At 41.6% G+C, this 19,191-nt stretch overlaps 1 protein-coding gene across 4 annotated transcripts in view; it reads left to right on the top strand.

Moving 5' to 3' along the window:
• LOC147012100 (1-phosphatidylinositol 4,5-bisphosphate phosphodiesterase beta-4-like) overlaps positions 1–19,191 on the top strand; it is a 203,532-nt gene that overhangs the window by 148,307 nt on the left and 36,034 nt on the right. For all 4 annotated transcript variants that reach the window (XM_085858348.1, XM_085858349.1, XM_085858346.1 and 1 more), the window contains exons 19-28: positions 3,308–3,452; positions 5,339–5,423; positions 10,295–10,419; positions 10,524–10,575; positions 13,689–13,791; positions 14,318–14,482; positions 14,697–14,901; positions 16,706–16,794; positions 17,942–18,098; positions 19,021–19,070. In XM_085858348.1, the coding sequence (XP_085714474.1) occupies positions 3,308–3,452; positions 5,339–5,423; positions 10,295–10,419; positions 10,524–10,575; positions 13,689–13,791; positions 14,318–14,482; positions 14,697–14,901; positions 16,706–16,794; positions 17,942–18,098; positions 19,021–19,070 (1,176 nt within the window). The remainder of the gene's footprint in view (positions 1–3,307; positions 3,453–5,338; positions 5,424–10,294; positions 10,420–10,523; positions 10,576–13,688; positions 13,792–14,317; positions 14,483–14,696; positions 14,902–16,705; positions 16,795–17,941; positions 18,099–19,020; positions 19,071–19,191) is intronic.

The raw sequence follows: 19,191 nt of genomic DNA, 5'->3' as shown, positions 1-19,191 counted from the left end.
CACACCCACAGCCATGGGTATCCAATGGTAGGGACACACTGTGCATGAAATTATCTAGGGCCACCATAGTTTACAAGAGCCACCATAGCCAAATGGCAATTGGAGTTGGAATCAGACTGTTGGAGAGGTAGCATTCCTCTCCTCTCCTCTCTTTGTTTGTTTGGCCACCTCTCCTTATTACCATATTACTTTGCTTCGTCATCGTGCAGAGCAGTAGGAAAACAGGGAGGCCACCTCACCCACCTTGACGACCTCATCGCCATCCACCAGCCCTGTGCCGCACCAGTCTGCACTTGCCATACTGGACCCAAAACCAGCTCGTGCCTTGCTCAATCAAGCTCTTGCTCGTTCCCCATCGTTATGCGAGTCCTGGTATTTATATTTGGGTCATTACTTGCAAAATCGAAGATTTTTCAAGTGTATTGGTCAGTCGATGTTTGTTATTCTGTCTGTCTGTTTGTCAATCCCCGACAGGTCACAATTCCAAACCGATCATCATGAAACTTTACCAAGTTGGCGGAGTAGTCTCATCTGAGAAGCTTGTTGATTTTGAGGTCAAAGGTCAAATTTCTAAAATCGTCATTTTTCATCCGATTCACCTGAAAATTGAATAGCAATTGCACAGTGCATTACTGAATTGGGAAACCAACTATTTTTGAGATCAAAAGGTCAAAGGGCAACTCAAGGGCAGACATCTAAAATCATCAATTTTCAACTGAAAAATCGTAAATTTACATCCCATGAACTTGAAAATTAAACAGTAATGAATTGTATAGTTCATCACTGAATTTGGAAACCAACTATTTTTGATTTAGAAATGTCAAAGGTCAACTCAAGGTCAAACTTCTAAAATCGTCAATTTCAATCTGAAAAATAATCAATTTTTACCCGATTGACCTGAGCTTTCATTAAGATTGTCAATTTTAATCTTAATGAAATGGACAATTTGATGTATCCATGGCAACCTTTGGAGAGGGGGGTGGATTTTGCGAGTATCGGGCTTTGCACGACGTCTTTTTCTTGTGTTATTTTCATTGTACCTAAGTGCATGCTTTGAACATTTGTCCTTTGAGCACCTAGTTTGTCCCTTTTATCTATTATTGTGTCTTCTCTACCCTTATCCCCATATTGTTTTTGCAATAAATCCATTTAATTTGAAGAGATGTTTTCCCGGCTTTTTGCCTCCCGCACGTTGAGCCACGGCTTCATTTGGGTGACCTTTGGGGAATCTCAATATAATGTGAATGCAGTGACATTTATTCACCATGTTGGTCCTTCACGGAGCACTGTACCCCTAGCTCAGTCGTTCTGTGTTAACGGAGACCATCTGACGTGACATTACCTTATTGGCCCCAATTAATCCCATCTTGAGCTGCAGGAAGTGGATTGGCCCAAATCTTTCACAAACTGGATGTTTGACTCTTATATAAGTTATTACCTTGTGCACAAAGTGAAAAATAGGGTGCAGCAATTGATTCACTTTGTCTGTCTGTCTGTCTACAGACATCAGTCTATGATTGAGGAACAACTTGATTTCAATTGAATGTTATATTTTGAACACTGTAGAACATTAATCAGAACATGAATCGGAACATGAATCGGAACATGAACTTGCAGTTTAGCAGTTCCTTGGCTCTGAATTTTGCAAATTGCAAATTGTCCCGAGTGCGCATGCACACAGACGAGTAAGGTAATTTTTAGTTTGTCTGTCTGTCTGGCAGCCCAACAAAATTGAATATCATTCCAAACAGGAAACATACTGCTTTTAGGGATGTCATAAAGGACACAAACAACAGGTACAAATAACTAATGCAATGTGTTAAATAAGGTGATGTAAAAGGTGCATCATCATCAAAAAAAATAAGGTGCATCAACAGCGGTAAACTTCCAAAAAAGGTTTCTTTTTGTTGTTTGTTCTTTTCCAGCCTTGAAAACCTTTATTTTATTTCAATTAAATTATATACTTGAACACGAGAACATGAATTGCCTTGTTGCCACTTCCAAAAACCTCCAATTTTGCAGAACATGAAAAAAATATTATGTCATTTTACGCCGTCTCGACCAATCAAATTTGCTGCTCACGCTCTCAGCGTTGGAAATATCAAGATTCAGCCAAAATTGCGGCTCATAGGAAATATTGATTGTCCTCGGAAACGTAAAGCAAGAGTTGAAAAGATTCGTCCCCATATCCCTTTTCTGAAGGCTGCATGGGATAAGGTGTTCTATGAACTCTCTATTTAAAGATACTAGTACGTGCCCGTAAAAAAATAAAAAAATAAAAAAACATAAATAAATAAATATTCAAACCGCGAGCAACAAACAACAACCACACAGGCCGTTTCTTCGCTCTCGTGTGCCCTACGTGCGTGGCCCGGAAGTTCGCATATTATTCGCAGTTACGATTATTCGCAATTTAGTTTTAATACCCAATTATTCAATTAGTGCCAACGTTATTTTACCTTTTCGCAATGTCGTGGCAAGGAAAAACAAAAAGAGAAGAGAAGAGAGAAAAAAAATGTACTTCCTCTGATGTTACCAGTATACCAGCACTCTGATGTTACCGAAATTTATGCACCGTCTAATATGAAAACGATCATGACTTGGGGAATTGTGTTTATCTATAAATGCGCGTAAGAAATCGAGAAATTATTAGAATACACGAAGTCATCATTATCCGGAAGCCCATACGTTGTAACCTGTAATGGGGAACGCGGCTGAGCTTCCCTTCCCCATCGGCCACGCCCATGCAACAACGTGTCTTGTCATTGGTTGGTAAATAAATAGCCATAACTTGGGAACCACTTGTCAGATTAATATCAAACCTTGAAAAGGCACATCCTCAGGTTCCCAGCAATATACCTGGCAAGTTTCAATTAGATCGGACCAGTGGTTGTCGAGAAACAGCGGTCACACACACACACACACACACACACACACACACACACACACACACACACACACACACACACACACACATACACATACACATACACATACACATACACACACACACTGCTGGAATTATAGATAGATAACACAAAATATTTGATAAAAATTGATTCAATGCCAACATTGCTTTTCAACGTATATTTATGAAGATGAGTTAAAGTGTGACAAATATTTTATGGTTGCTGATTCTTTGAACTTGAGTGCTTTCATAGACAGAATCTCGGCTCATGGAAGAGCTTATAATGATTTTTGTTTACTACAATTCCCAGAATTACTAAACTTTATTATATTTTATTTAGATTATACAGTAATCCCAAAATCTCACTATGTTTTTCTTGAACCTATTCTTCCACCACAGCAAGACAGTCTGTCGGCTGAGAGCGAGCAAGCATGGCTGGCGGCCTACAAGTATACTGGGGCCACAACAAACATCCACCCCTATCTCTCAGCCATGGTTAACTATGTGCAGCCAATCAAATTCCAAGGTTTTGAGCAAGCTCAGGGTAAGCCGATAGATACTGCTGCACACATGAATATCTGCCCATGTCTTTATCATGAAGGAAAATGTTGTCATACTATTGTTCCTCAACTGGTGTAGGAAATATTATATCCATATATTGCTGTGTGCTATTGTGTGTAAAAAACATTTTTTACCGAATACAGTATTGTATAGATAAATGGTTGGGGCTGCAGGATATTCTTTGCTCAGTTGGTGGTGTGATTTCCATTGAGCTGTTTGGCTGTGCTTAAATCCTGAGCACAGTCAGACTTAATTAAAAACTGCCACTCTCATAGTGGCCAACATTGAGAGAAGAAAAAGAGGTAGAGAGGAAAGGATCCATGGTGTGAGGGAATGAAGCGACCGAGGCGTGAAGGGTCTGGGAGTAAGGGTGTCCGTCTCCCATGGTGGGGAAATTTTGTAATTTTAACCTTAAATGTGTGCATTCTAACACGCTCTTTTGTACAAAATTACAGCAGAGTAATCATGTTTTCCCGATTAATGTTTTTTTTTTTTTTTACATATTCTTGAATATGTTTTGGACTTTACATAATGTGAAATATGTTGTAATGGGTAAAATATATGTTCAAATTTAAAGATGATCTTAGACTGGGCCATGCTGTACTATCCAATACAGACTTTAGGTTTCGGTAGATCTATTGCAATTACCTGCTGTCACTGGGATTCTTGGCACCTAGCACAAAGATATTTTGGAGGGCTCTGTCTTCACCTGGGCCAACAGCTTCTTTGATAGATATATCGTGTACGTGTGTGCATGTACTGTTTTCATACGACTCGTGCATACGGCTAACACAGCACAGATGCGGTTCTCATTGGTGCAATGTTTTGCTCGGAGTTGCATCATGTCAGTCAACCAATTAGAAACATCCGACATTTCATGGGTCAATAATGCTTGTAGATAGAACAATATTTGTCATTTGCTGCCAGATACTTTGAAGAGTAGTTGTTGCGAATCAAATGCAATGAGATTACGGATAAGAATTTTCACGCAGCATCGAGGGAAACTGCCCGAACGCCGACAGATAACCTCGTCACAACATGAAAATCTATCAAAAACTTCGATGAGATATTATTTTGTGAAAGCGGAATTGTTTGCTCTGATTGGGCAATAAAATCGGTAGGCTGTTCAAGCGTATAAAAAACGGTACACTACCGCTAAAAGTGGTAGAGTTGTCAACTATGCATTTTGATACATTACCAGCAAAGGGGATGGGAGTGCTACATCTCAGAGTACACCATCATTCTGATAATTAGACGCTGGGTCCTCTCAATTTAGGTATCCTGGATAAATTATTCTTGAGTTTAGCTATGTAACTACTACCTTCAGGATATACAAGTTCTGGGATGTGGTTATGACAAGAGCATGATGGAGAGCATGTCCTTTATAATGCTTAATTATCTTGTGATATGTTTGGTGTTGGCGTAATAGTTATGGTGGTGGGTTTGTGATTCTAGGGCCCTGAGTTCAAATCCTGTTTGGCTGTTGAATTGATATCAAGTGGGGTTGACTCAGCCTGTCATCCTTCTGAAGTTGGCAAAATGAGTACCAGCTTGCTGGGATGAGTGTGTCATTCAAGTATCCTGTGTTGGAGTGGTGGCCTGTTCAGGAGTGTGCCTGATAGCCAAGGAGACTGCTTTGGCTGCATCCCTGTACAGTGTATGGTCCCAATGGATTTTGGGATACATTTTAAAGCATTGCTGTACAACCAAAACATATCTTGGACAAAAATATTTTCAGTGATGTACTAGTTTGTAATTTGGTGGATTTTCCACACATTGTCAAGCAAAAGTGCAATACAATTCCAACAAAGGCCAAATTTTAATGAATTGAACTGTTTCTTTCTGTCACACTCAACTTTTATATTGCAGAAAAAAATACCCATTACAACATGTCATCATTCAATGAGTCAGTGGGACTGGGATGCCTGAAAACCAGCGCCATCGAGTTTGTGAAGTACCCTTTCCACCACCGCTGGATAAGCTGTCGATCAAATACAACTGTTGATGAACTGTGTTGCTGGTCTTCCAGTTTAAATATAATTATCATGAATTTGTATTTTCATTACATGTCTGACATGGTGATGCTTTGAAATCTACACCACCTGCTCATTCACTCATTCATTATCGTATACAGTCTTCGCATCGGACAATAACCGAGATCACATTCACCATATGCAGGATCCATGACGGTGCCTGTAGAAAGTCTCCACCCTCTTTCAAAATTTTCACTTTTTGTGCCTTATAGCCTGGAATTAAATTGCATTAAATCAGACTTTTTCCACCTTTTATTTACACATCGTCACCCACAACTTCCAAGTGAAAAATAAATTCCACAAATTTCAGAAAATTAATTAAAAATACAAAACTAGAATATCTTGGTTGGATAAGTGTCCATCCTCCTGAGTTAATACTTGGTGGAAGCAACTTTGACAACAATTAAAGCTGCGAGTCTGTTGGGATAGGTCTCTACCAACTTTGCACACCTTGATTGGGAAATATTTTCCCATTCTTCTGAACAAAACTGTTCAAGCTCAGTAAAGTTGCATGGGGAGCGTTTATGCACAGCAATATTCAAGTCATGACACAGATTTTCAATTGGATTTAGGTCAGGGCTCCGACTGGGCCACTCAAGGACATTTATCTTTTTGTTCCTTAGCCACTCCAGTGTAGCTTTGGCTGTGCGCTTCGGGTTGTTGTCATGTTGAAAAGTGAGCTTCCGTCCCAATTTCAGCCTTCTTGCAGAAAGCAGCAGGTTTTCCTCTTGGATTTTTCTGTATTTTGCTCCATCCATTTTCACTTATATTCCAACAAGTGCCCCAGTCCCTGCTGATGAGAAACATCCCCATAATATGATGCTACCACCACCATAAAGATCCAGGCTTTCAATGACATCTTGAATACTGCGATCGTGTCTGTAACTGTTTGTGGTGAGGATGTTGAGGTCACAGAGAGATTCACTTACCTTGGCAGTGATATTCATGTCTCCGCAGGTTGTGAGCCGGAGGTCAGTGGACATCTGGGTCGGGCCTGGGTAGTCATTGGTTCACTGGATCATGGTCTGTGGCGCTGTCGGTACCTATGGATGAAAATCTGAGTCTTCAGGTCCTTGGTGCTTCCAGTCATGCTCTACAGATGTGAGATTTGGTCTCTGACAAAGTATCTGAGATAAAGACTTAACTCCTTCAGTACCAGGTCTCTTAGGAGAATCCTTGGCTATCACTGGTCAGACTTTGTGCCCAATGAGCGGTTGCTGAGAGAGACTCAAATGAGATTTGTTACCTCTATAGTCCATGAGCATCAGCTGCGGCTGTATGGACATGTGGCTCGTTTTCCTGATGCTGATCCTGTTCACCAGATTATCTCAGTGAGGGAGCCTCGTGAATGGAGAAGGCCAATGGGACGACCGCGTTCCTCGTGGTTGCAGCAGGTTGATCAGCATGTCAAGGAATTGGGGATGGGCCAGGCATCTACCTGGGGGTGGTCAGATGGAAGCCCCTTGAGTGCTGATGTAAAGTGGATGCAATGACATGCTGCTCCTGCACAAACAACACACATCACCCCAAGAACACCATCCCAACTGTGAAGCATGCTCCCATACCTAACCTAACCTAAGCACAATATCAGTTTTGTCAGTGTTTTTTTTGCAAACCTCAAATGGGATTCAAGGTGGGCTTTTTTGAGTTATGGCTTCCTTCTTGCCACCCTACCATACAGGCCAGACTTGTGCAGTGCTTGGGATATTGTTGTGACATGCACACAGTGACCATTCTTTGCTATAAAGGCATGTCACTCTTACAAAGTTGCCATTGGCCTCTTGGGGGCCTCTCTGATCAATCTCCTCCTTGCTTGGTCATCCAGTTTGGAGGGACGGCCTGATCTAGGCAGGGTCTTGGTGGTACCATCCGCCTTCCACTTCTTAATGATTGTCTTGACTGTGCTCCAAGGGATATTCAAGGCCTTTGAAATATTTTTATACTCATCCTCTGATCTGTGCCTTTCCACAACTTTATACCAGAGGTCTTTTGAAAGCTCCTTGGTGCTCATGATCGAGTCTGTGAAATGCACAATCCAGCAGCAGAAACCTTCAGGAACAGCTAATTTTATTCTGAAATAATCAGAATCAATACACTTCAACACAGGTGGAGGCCAATTAACTTGGTGTGTGGTTTTGAAGGTGATTGGTTACACCTGAGCTAATTTACAATTGCTCTTATAAGGAGGGGGGTTGGACAGTTTTATCCAACGGAGATATTCTAGTTTTGTATTTATTCCCGCGCTTTCGAAGAAAAGCGGGAATATTGTGATTGTCTCCACCGTCTGTCTTACCCTGTAACTCCTCCTACACCGTTTGAAATAGGAACTTGAAACTTTGGGACATAGTCGATATATGTATGGGGAAGTGCACAACACCTTCGGATTTTTGATATGACCCCTAGGGGCCGGGCCAGAGGGATTGGGGTCATGGGGGTCGATTTTTTTTTAATAAAAAAATTGCATTTTTGCTTTTTAAGTCAAACATATTCATGAGTTGTACATTTAACAACATATTCTTTTAAACACATGATGATCAGAGGGTGCTTGGGGGGTAAGGGGGTGCTTAGCGGATAGGGGGTCAAAATAGCTCCTCCTACACCGTTTGAGATAGGAACTTGAAACTTTGGGACATAGTAGATATATGTATGGGGAAGTGCACAACACTGTCGGATTTTTGATATGACCCCTCAGGGCCGGGCCAGTGGGGGTGGAGTCATGGGGGCTGATTTTTTTTAAGTGTATTTACCATTGTACATGGTAAATTCTTTTATAAAGAACTTACTTATGTGGCCCCATGAGTGACAAACAGTCACAGGTTTTACTGTATTTATCTAATTGATTATGAATAATTATTATAATTAATATTATACACTTCATTTCTATGATTAAATTGATGCACAGTTCTATATTGCTGGACAGTGTTAAATTAATGTTTCATGAAATGTTGACATGCTTGCAATGACTTCTGATTTAGTAAACATAGTAAGTCTTTGGTCATAAAGCACATCAAATAGAAAAGAAGAGTCAATCCATTTTGGAAGATAAAATTTCACCTCGCGATAATGGGACAAAGCAGTGCGCGTGGGAATATGCGATGGTGTGCCATCGACAACGTAGTTCTAGTTTTCATTAATTTTCTGAGATTTGTAGAATTTGTTTTTCACTTGGAAGTTATGGGTGACGATGTGTAAATAAAGGTGGAAAAAGTCTGATTTGATGCAATTTAATTCCAGGTGATAAGGCAACAAAAGGTGAAAATTTTGAAAGGGGTTGGGCTTTCTAAAGGCACTGTACCTCCTTATTCTTCGTCTTTCTTATGCAGCACATGGCTGCGGATAGCTTAATTTGCTGGAGGCATAGCTGTGCCTCTGATACAATGCCCTGAATATGTGAGAGCAGGAATTTGTAACTTGTAAGAGTAGGCCAGCAATAGGTAAAGCTTACCTACTCTTTGGGAACAACACAGTGGGATCTTTAACATCCAACAACTAATGCTGGCAGATGGACCACCCAGTTAAATGTCCTTTTGATGGGGCGGCGTGCACATTGACGTATCGCCCTGCCTAAGATACACCTGTGTGACAACTTATAGCTGAGTGGAATAACATGGAACTTTGGTGCAGGCATCGGCCATTCAGCCCATCATGCGTGCATGGCACCAACACCACATACTGTCACTCATCCACATGCAAGCTACCGAAAAGTTCTGCCTGTATACCTCTATCTCCAATGCTTCTGAATACCTATCTAATTCCAATTCAAACCAATCTACTCTTTCTGTGCCACGACTTTGAAGGGTGACTATGCCATGCATTAACGACTCTAAGATTGAAAGATCCCTGCCTTATTACTGTCAAACCTCTCCTCTTCTTGACTTTCAAGCTATGGCCCCTGATCCTATCACTGTCAATTCTGCTGAAAAGCACTTCTGCACTTACTGTATTTTCTCTATACCCTTCAATATCTTAAACATCTTGATCAGATCCTGTTGTAATCGTCTCCTTTAACTAATGCTTAGAATCCTGTCTCCTTCAGTCGCTCCTCATAACTTAGTCGAGCGAGCCCCGGAATCATACTGGTCGCCCTATGCTGAACCCCCTCTATGGCAGCTATGTCCTTCCTTTGATGTGGTGACCAAAACAGATTGAAATTAAAACGACAGCTCAGAGGAGATTCTCATTGCCTCCTGTTTATGATTAATAGGGCAGTGTCAGTCCTTACGTTTTAATAACAGGTGAGGAAAAAAAATCTTTTTTTCTTCATGACATAATTTTACCCTTCAAAAAAACAAAAAACATTTAGAGTTCACATTTTAAACAATACTTTACAATGAGAAGATGCAAAAGTATTTTCGAGTGCTTTTAAAGTTTCTAACCCACCATAATATCTTTCTTACCTTTTTGCGACATTTCATTTTGACCCAAAACATTTGACTTACATTGGATCAGTCTCCATCATGTAGTCAAGTAACGTGTTGTCATTGTGCAGCAAACCAATGCAGTGTCATTGTTGTCTGTCTTGAAGATGTCCAGAATTGTCAGATCAAATCTTGAAAACATATGTGTGCTAAAGATCACCCCATAACATCCAACAACTAATGCTGACAGACGGGACACCCAGTTGATGAGCCTCACCCATTCCTGAAGAAACAGGATGTTCTAAATCATGAACAGTTACTTCATTTTTATTTTTGCAGTGGTTGAGAGATGATGAATGCACAGACCAGATCTAGTAGTTGTTTTTTTTGTGTAGATTCAGTAACCTTCGTGACTACCTTAACACTATATTCAGCTACAACAAGCGCCAGCTGAGCCGTATTTACCCAAAGGGGGGTCGTGTCGACTCCAGCAACTTCTTGCCCCAGATCTTTTGGAATGCAGGCTGCCAGATGGTTGCCCTCAACTTTCAAACCTCAGGTTCGAATTTCATCAGTTTCACTTTATTTCATACCTTTTCTTGCAGCATCTGATAAAAACCAATAAATTTTACTGCACATGTGATGAATTCCTTATGTCTACAGATCTGGCCATGCAGCTGAACCAGGGACGGTTTGAGTACAATGATTCTTGTGGGTAAGCAATGGAATGAATAGTCAAGTGTGGTTTAAACTATTAAAGTGACTCCTTGCTCAGCTTTATAATTTGCGTATCAATGATAAAGCAGCCAATCTACCATTCTTTACCTCTGTCACAACTTTCCACTGTGTATTGACCATTTTTATTTTTCACTTTGCTTGATGTTTTTGTTATTGCTTTGATGTTTAGGATAACCAAGTGGTAAGCAGGCTGTGATTTAAAAGCTCTCTTCAGTTACGAGAACACCCGCTCCCTACGAGAGCTGCATGGGGGGGAGTCGTGTTTTTATCCTTATTATTGATGACAATTATTATTACTGATGTTTATATTATTATTATTATAATAATTATTTTGTAATTAATGTTAATATTATTATGTTAGAATCTCACAATGGTTTCCAGACATCGCTATACAGCATCATTGTCCAAGGTAGTTGGCTTCCGTGCATCCTTCTCTGTGAGATTTTGCTTCTGGTGTTCCTTATCTAATTGTATTTTAAATTGCTGTGAGGTGGTTTGATGTGTTGTTGTTTCTGGGGGGAGGTCATTGTTAGATCAGGTCATTGAAAGGATCAGACCATGCATAACATTATAATATGTTACGTTTATAGAGTGGAGGAGGAGTGGGGGTGGTAGATTTTACTTTCGTGCACTTAGAAATGTATATCTTAGTTTGCTCCGTGTTTGGGTAGTTAGCCATCTCGATGTATTAAAAGTAGGGAAATATTAGCGTTACAATTGTCCTGTTTAAATGTGCATCAAATGAAGGGCGATGCGTTGTCAATACCTAACCAGGGTTTAATATGAAGGACCTGGATGTAAATACTTCTGTGAACACGCAGGGTGAGGCACTGTGTGGGGTCTTGGGAAAGAGATGGGAGGATCTTGAAAGGGGGCATCATGACAGGAAAGAGATTGAGGATGAGTTTCAACACCTCCCAAGGGGAGGAGTTTGGATCGCCTCGCAAGAGGGGCAGGTTGGTCGCGTGTGGGATGGATGGTTGAGGAGAAATTTCCCCAGCAGAGTGTGGTTGGTTAAGCCACACAGAGAGAGAGAGAGAGAGAGACAGAGAGACAGACAGACAGAGAGAGAGAGAGAAAGAGAGAAGAGAGAAGAGAATCTTTGTTCAGCAACTTGTATGGATGTGTTTTTTCTGTCACTAATTCCTCAGCATACGTCCCTGGTTCATGTCGCCTGTTTATCATCACCTGCTTGCCTGTTTTTCATCACCTGCCTGGTACTGCTTTGTCATCCTGCCTCACCTGTTCATCATTCCTAGTTTGTTTCACTGGTTTTTCGTGTATGTTTTGACGTCTCCACAAAAGCTAAGGCCTCACCCGGTTTTTCGTTCCCTTCCCCGTCCATGCTCGAGTCTGGTGTGAGGCGCCTTTAGATTTTATTCCTCTTGTACATAATTATGTCGATTGTGATTCTGTGTCTCCTTCCCCCGCCATCTTCCCCCCCCTCCTCAAGCTGCAAACATCCCCCACCATTGGGTCCTATTTTCCATTGTTATTTGAGGTCGGGAATAAACCCCATTAGATCACAGCAAAGTATCTCGTGTGCTTTTTTTGATCCCGTGCACGTATGGAGCCACCATTAATTGATTGACATCCAAGGGAGTAAAAGCCAGTTCGGTCTATCCGTCTAGTTGTTGATGTTAATCGGGACTGGACATGACAATATGTTAGATCAGGTGATTGAAAGGATCAGACTGTGCAAGACATTATAATACGTTAGATCAGCTCTAACCCTTGATGAACATCATAAGACTCACCATTCTAAATTCTCCATAATAAAATGTACTTCCGTAAGAGTGTCGGGGGCAATATCTCACATCACACTTGCTAAAGACCTTTTTTAGTTAAAGGCCAAGCTAGTGGCCTACCTCGAGGTTTCACAAGTTATGTCAGCTCAGATCCATTAGTCTTCTGATTAGCATTACAGTAATACCTCACGGACGTGGGATTTACTCCCTTTAAGTTTCGTGTTAAACAGCAGTAGCGACTGTTTAAAAAGAGAATCGTACATGTTTGTGGTTTATGATTTTTTTTTACTTCCCGTCGTGATGCCCCACAAAATTCCGCAATAAGTTATTTATCGACCTTAACATGGTGTTTGTCCAAGGATGAAAAATCCTTTTTGGGAGGGAGGATCTTGTTTTATACTAACATTAATATTATGGTATTATCATTATTGTTGTTCTTACCTTTGTTATTCGAAGCGGCCTTGGAAAACGCGATGATTAGCTATTTATATACACCTTGACATGGATTTCACCCAAGGCTGAAAACCCCCTTTGGGAGGGCGGCAAATGAAGTCGCGACAACCTCCGTCGTGTGACCCTTAATGCCGGTGGCAAGCTTGGTTGAGAATTGATAAGTAAGGACCGAATGTATCGCGGTCAAACAGACAGACAGACAGACAGACACCAAATTGCGTATTTTAGTTTGATGATGTGGAAAATTAGCATGGTTAATCGTTTTCAACATTCAAGATCAAAATTTCCCATTACAGGCTGGCAGGATAGTTTAGAAGTTTGCGCACTCTTCTTTGAGCTGTCTAGCCAGGGTACAAATCTTGACCCAGCTATAAACTGTCACACTGGTGTTTCACATACATGGCGATACATCGGTTTGTGCATCGTCGACCCAATAGTGTACCCTACCTGATCTGTCTGCGAGCACTGGCCGTCGGTGACGTTAAAGATCCGCATGATAAACGAGTTATCTCCATCACTCCGAACCAATTATAGTTTCCTGTGGCTGTTTAACAGCAGGCCTCGTCAACTGGATCCAAAATGACTTGGACGGAATCTTGCACTTCAACTGATCCCACAAGGTGGGGATAATTTAAAGAAGAAGATGATCAGTAATTTTAATTTCCCTGCGATATCCTGAATAAACCTGTAACCTCTGATACTCAAACTGGAACGAAGAGCTGATATTTCACTTATCTATGCAGCATTTAACTGTTTCCATCGGGCAGAAGCCTCAATAATGCTTGATCTTTTGAATTGCGAGATCATGTTCTTATGCGTTGATGTCATTCACTTGTATGATGGTCTGACTGGTGGGTTAGTTGGTGAACACTGTTCCTGTCGCCTGTAGGTACTTATTAAAACCAGACTTCATGCGTCGACCTGACCGCACATTTGACCCATTTTCAGAAACACCTGTTGATGGAGTCATCGCTGCAACCTGCTCGGTACAGGTACAGTACTTTGTTTCCAAACAACCTTTCAAGTGCTGGATGGCAGATCTGTTTTCCCCCACTTACATTGTGGTAGAAGTCAGAAGGGAATCATCATTAACAGACATGCCATTCTTATACTAATTGGTGCATTTCCACTTTTTGGTTTTTTTTAACCTCCAAATTGGGTTTTTCATTTGAATTCCCCCTCCAAACCCCGTTCAGCCAGATACGATGGACCGACCTGCTTCGAGATGTTTTTCACTAATAGTTGAAACTTTTTTGAAAAAGGTGTAAAATTATTTTTCTGCTACATTCTGTAATCCCCACTGACATTTCTGTGAAGAAATTTTTGTTTTTCTTTCCTCACTTTTCTGAGTATTGCTGGGTTTGAGTTTCCAAAGCATCCTGCAAGTGTTAACTTGGACACAGCAGCTCTTTTTAAACTAGAAAACAATGCTGGATGCAAAGTGGGTTTTTTAATTAAAGTAATTACATCATGTAGCAAGCAAAGAAGTTTGAATCATTAAATTTGGCTTCTCTGCAGGTAATATCAGGACAGTTCCTTTCGGACAAGCCTGTAGGCACATACATAGAGGTGGACATGTATGGGTTGCCCACCGACACAATCCGCAAAGAGTTCCGGACACGCTTGGTGCCCAACAATGGCCTCAACCCCGTGTACAACGAGGAGCCATTTGTTTTCCGGAAGGTATGGCACAGCTTCATCAATTCATTTTCACTTTTTTTTTTATTTGACATTTATATTCATTTTGAGCAGAACCATTCCAGCATTGTTTTGGACCAGATGCATGGATTCAAAAAAACAACTTTCAATCTTCAAGGTTTTTCAAGAAGATGGTAGCCATTGGCGAACGGCATGGTAAGTGGCAGTTTCGTGTGCCGACCTGTATCCATTTCGCCAGGTCATTCTGCCTGATTTGGCCGTACTGCGCCTGGCAGTGTATGAGGAAAGCGGCCGCCTCATTGGACAGCGAATGTTGCCCCTTGAGGGCTTACAGGCTGGCAACAGGCACGTGTCACTGCATAGCGAGGCCAACCGACCACTCACACTGCCCACGCTCTTCTGCAACATCGTCTTGAAAACATACGTGCCCGATGGCCTGGGAGGTTTGTTATGGTTTTCAAACAATTGAATTGCTTTAGTTTATTGTCCATAAAGAAGCCTCTCCCTTTCCGTGGAAGCCAAATATATGGTAGAGTAGAGCTGTAATCGTATTACAAATTTTCAAGTTATTAATAAAATAATTCTTCCGGGAGAGCTTTTGTTTAAAAATGAAAGCACTTGTAACCATTTCGTTTTAAGAGAGCGGTGTTTTGGGCCCATGGTTGAATGAAATCCCCAACTGTTAGCATCCATTGTGGTTCGAAGCAGCTTGTTATTAGCAAACATTGTGGTTGTACAGCATGTTATTAGCATACAAATGGGTCTTGAAGAGCATATTCTGATATGCTCTTCAAGTCCTATTTGCAGAATACGTGTGCCCATGTCCCACATCAAAACTCGCCTAATAAGGGGCATGGTGATAACTTTTTCCATCACAAACTATTTCCATGAGCCAAATGGCAGCACCTGGTTACATTATGCAGCCTGTGGCCGAGTTCATCGTGATTGGCAAAACTCACACTTTTACTTGGACTTAAAAAATGTGTTCTGGTTTGCCAGCAATGTGTTCAAACCTGAAAATGGATTATGATTGAGAGAATGCGTACATTGCATGTGTTGGTCCTTTTATCTTTTCTTACACAGAGGTCGAGGCTCATCAAAAATCTGGCTGACAAAGGGTGAAAAAAATTCCATTTTGAAAGTTGTGGAGAACAGGGAGGTTTAAGCAGTATTTTCCAAAGAATATCAACGAAAGTAGCAAAGATTGCAGTTGGGCATGAATGACAACTTGCGTTGCCAGGCCGATTGGAAAGAACAAGATTCAACAGCATAGGAAGGTAAATCTACAGATCGGAGAAGAGGGTGGACAAAAGAGTAGAGGTTAGTGGATCGCTTAGATTTGGGAAGATTCATATTGAGTGCGTCACTGCCTGAATTCATAGGAACCTGTAATGGAGGGAAGGAGTCGAGCTCTGCAAGACTAGAGGAAGGTGAGGATGGGTAAAGGCAAGATTGTATGTTAGGATGGAGACCAAGAGGCCGCGAATCTGCCTACATTACGAGATACCTGGTACTTATTTTGTCAACTCATAACTGCACCAATTCGGACATGTTACACTTTCTGACTCAGAAATGTATCTGCTGAAAATTATTCCATCAACACCCAAGAACGAAGCATTCAATTTGCACGAAACATCCAGTAATCTCCGATTATGGGACGGTGGCAAAAGACGGGTAAAGTAAAGGTAATAAAGAGGTTGTAATATGAAGAGGAAGTTGGAATGCAAATAAAAACAGAGGAGGAAATTGTTTGCATCCATGGGAAATTCCTCCTTCGGAAATTCCCCGCTAAGTGCGCTGAGAAAGGCGGCGCCATCGTTGTGACGTCATTGGTACCCAGAGTTCCCCAGGAACTGACGGCACTTCCCCCAAGCTCAGTGGCTGTGTTTGTCTCATCTACCAGTCCTGTGCTGTGTCTCGTGTATTCGTCTGAATGTCCATGTGTCTGAGATGTGCGTGGCAGCTCCACTACGAACCTTAGATACTGTAAAAACAAAAAAAAAGAATGTAAAAATAATGCAAACTAACATAAGAAGAGGCATTGAACAGGCCTTCACATATGATTAGCAATTGGTCATGAATCGATAATGAAGAAGAATTAAGTGATCAGCTCTCGTGATCCCATCTTCAAAATTGTTCGATTTTTAAATGTCGTTTCCCGATCCAGCCCATTATTTCAGCCCAAGATTTTTCAAAATGTTATCTTAATCAGCCTGCTTCAGGAAATCCTTTCTTTTTCTCCAACAGACTTGGTGGATGCCTTGTCAGACCCGAAGCGCTTCTTGTCACAAGCTGAAAAAAGAGCCAATCAGATGAAGGCCATGGGGATTGAAGCTGTACGTACTCATTTCTCCCTTTCGGTCTCTATCGATAATGCAAATAAAACTACAAAGAGCAAGCCAGGACTTAGTTTGTGTGGTGTACTTTGTGTGATAAATGAATTGAAGGATGTACTCGATGAAAGGTCATTGATTGCAAAAGAAAGGTTTAAATGGTCTAGTGCTAAATGTGTAAAGGTCAAAGGTCTGAAAAGTTGAAAAGGTCTGAAGGTCGAAAGGTGAAATGGTCTAATAGCGTGTCTAAACACAGTAATTTAAGGTCTAAAGGATTGGAATTGTCTGAAGGGGTCTAAAGGGTCTTAAAGTGTCTAAAAAGGGTCAAAATGTCAAAAGGGTCTATAGGGTTTTACAAGGTCTAAAAGGTGTGAAGGTCTAAAGGAGTCTGAGTTTTCAGGGTTCGAGAAGATCTAAAGGGTCTCAGAGGTCTAAGAGTTATCAAGGATTATCGATAGGGTCTTAGGGATCTATAGGGTCTACCCAGTCTTAAATGTCTTCAAGGTTGTTAGGGGGTCTAAAGGGTATGAGGGTATTAAGGGTCTATAAGGTATTGGGATTTAAAGGGTCTTAGAGGTTGAAGCAAAAATGTGCCCATGCCCCACATCGCGACCTGTGTCGGAGTGGCGACCCGTCCAGGATTGTTCCCAATAACCCAGGAGACTGCTTCAGCAGCACCGATGCTCTGTACAGAGTATGGTCCCAATGAATGGATGGATGCGGTTTCGGGGGTCTTCGGGGTCTAAACGGTCTTGGGGCTCAAAAGGGTCTTTAAGGGTTTTAAAGAGCCTTAAGGGTTTTGAAAAGTCTTAGGGGTCTTGAAGATCTTCGGGGTCTTCAGTCTCTAAAGGCGCTTCAGGTTTTAGGTGTCTTAAGGGTCTTAGGGTTTAAAGGGTCTTAACGTTCTTAGTGCTATTAAAGTGTATTAGGAGTTTTAAGGGTCTTCAGGGTTTAGGGGTCGAAAGGTACATATGGGTCTCATGTAATTAATACACATACTTCTGAAACCAAATCGCTCTTGTCTAGCCATCTCTGTGTTAGACAAATGCAAATCATGTGACAGTCTTTTCAGAAATCAAGTGACCTTAAATTGGCTATTCGAGCTAACATCGATGCAGATTCATTCGACATCAATTCCCTGTCATGGCAGTGTGACATCAGCGACGTACCTGAATGCACATGGACACGGCCCGTCAGCGGGCATGGGCAGAGCTCCTGGAACATGTCGAGGTCCACTGGCTCATGCGTGGAAGGTCGTTCTCCTCCTTGTGTGACAAATGGCACAACTGCTGGAAGAGCCTACCGGGGTAAGACCATGCTCCAATCTCTTTTCTTCCAACCCCTTTGTTTTAAGGGCTGTGTAATGGTTTCCAAATCAATCAAAGATACTGCACTGTGCAGTTGGCGTGGCAATGCACACCTTAGTATGTAACAGATGCTCTGCAGAATGATATAAACATCACACCTTGTTCTGAAAACGAAAGGTTTATTGTCATTCATTCAATGAGCTCGCATTAATCACTCCTCATTTATAATGATGTTTTCACCTTGTAAGTCATTTTACTTCTCACTGTCTGTACTCTACACTGTCATAATTATGCCTCAGACAGTGACTGTTCTCCTTTGGTATGCAGCACAAGGCTGTGGGGTAGCTGATCGGGCAGGGGTGTGCCGCTCATGCCATGCCCTCTGTAGCTCACGACAGGAATTTTGTAATTTGGACAATGTGCCGGTGATAACTCACCCAACGCCTAATCTTCACGAGACACCATGGGATCTTTAGCGTCCACCAACTAATGCCGGGAAATGGACTGCCCAGCTTAACGTCCATCAGGACGATGCCAAGATCAACATTATATTTGTAAGTTTGGTGCATGAGATAACCAAAGAGTTTACATTTCACTAAAACTCCTTACACACACACACACACACACACACACACACATGGCTGCTGGTTGCATCATTGATAAGGGACACAGCAATGCTGCTGGTACAGTGCCCCGATTACCAGTACACTGGTGCTCATTTATGCTGAGCTCAGAAGGATGACAGGCTGAATAAACCCCACCTGCTGTTAATTCAGCAGCCGCCGGGGCTCAAACTCAGGACTCGAGGCATCTCAAGCGATCATCCTAACTGTTAAGCCAACACCAGACTTACATTCCAAGATCCTGAGACGTTTGTTTTGATGATTATTGATGCATTATTACCTTTGTTTTTATTTCACAGGTGAACCTGTGATACCTCCCCTCAAGATTGAGGAACTGATTCAGTCAAAGGTCATTATTAATTACATATTTAGACAACTTGTTAAACTAGTACAAGCCTCAGCCATGAGTTTGCTGAAAGACGAGTCACTTGTTTTGTTTTCAAATCACGGCAAGGTCATTTTGTCCTTTG

This window comes from Eptatretus burgeri, chromosome 15, assembly GCF_056783735.1.
Source record: "Eptatretus burgeri isolate ZD-2024b chromosome 15, Ebu_testis_v1, whole genome shotgun sequence".
In the NCBI taxonomy this organism is placed as follows: Eukaryota; Metazoa; Chordata; class Myxini; order Myxiniformes; family Myxinidae; genus Eptatretus; species Eptatretus burgeri.
This window is presented reverse-complemented; position numbering and strand designations above follow the sequence as displayed.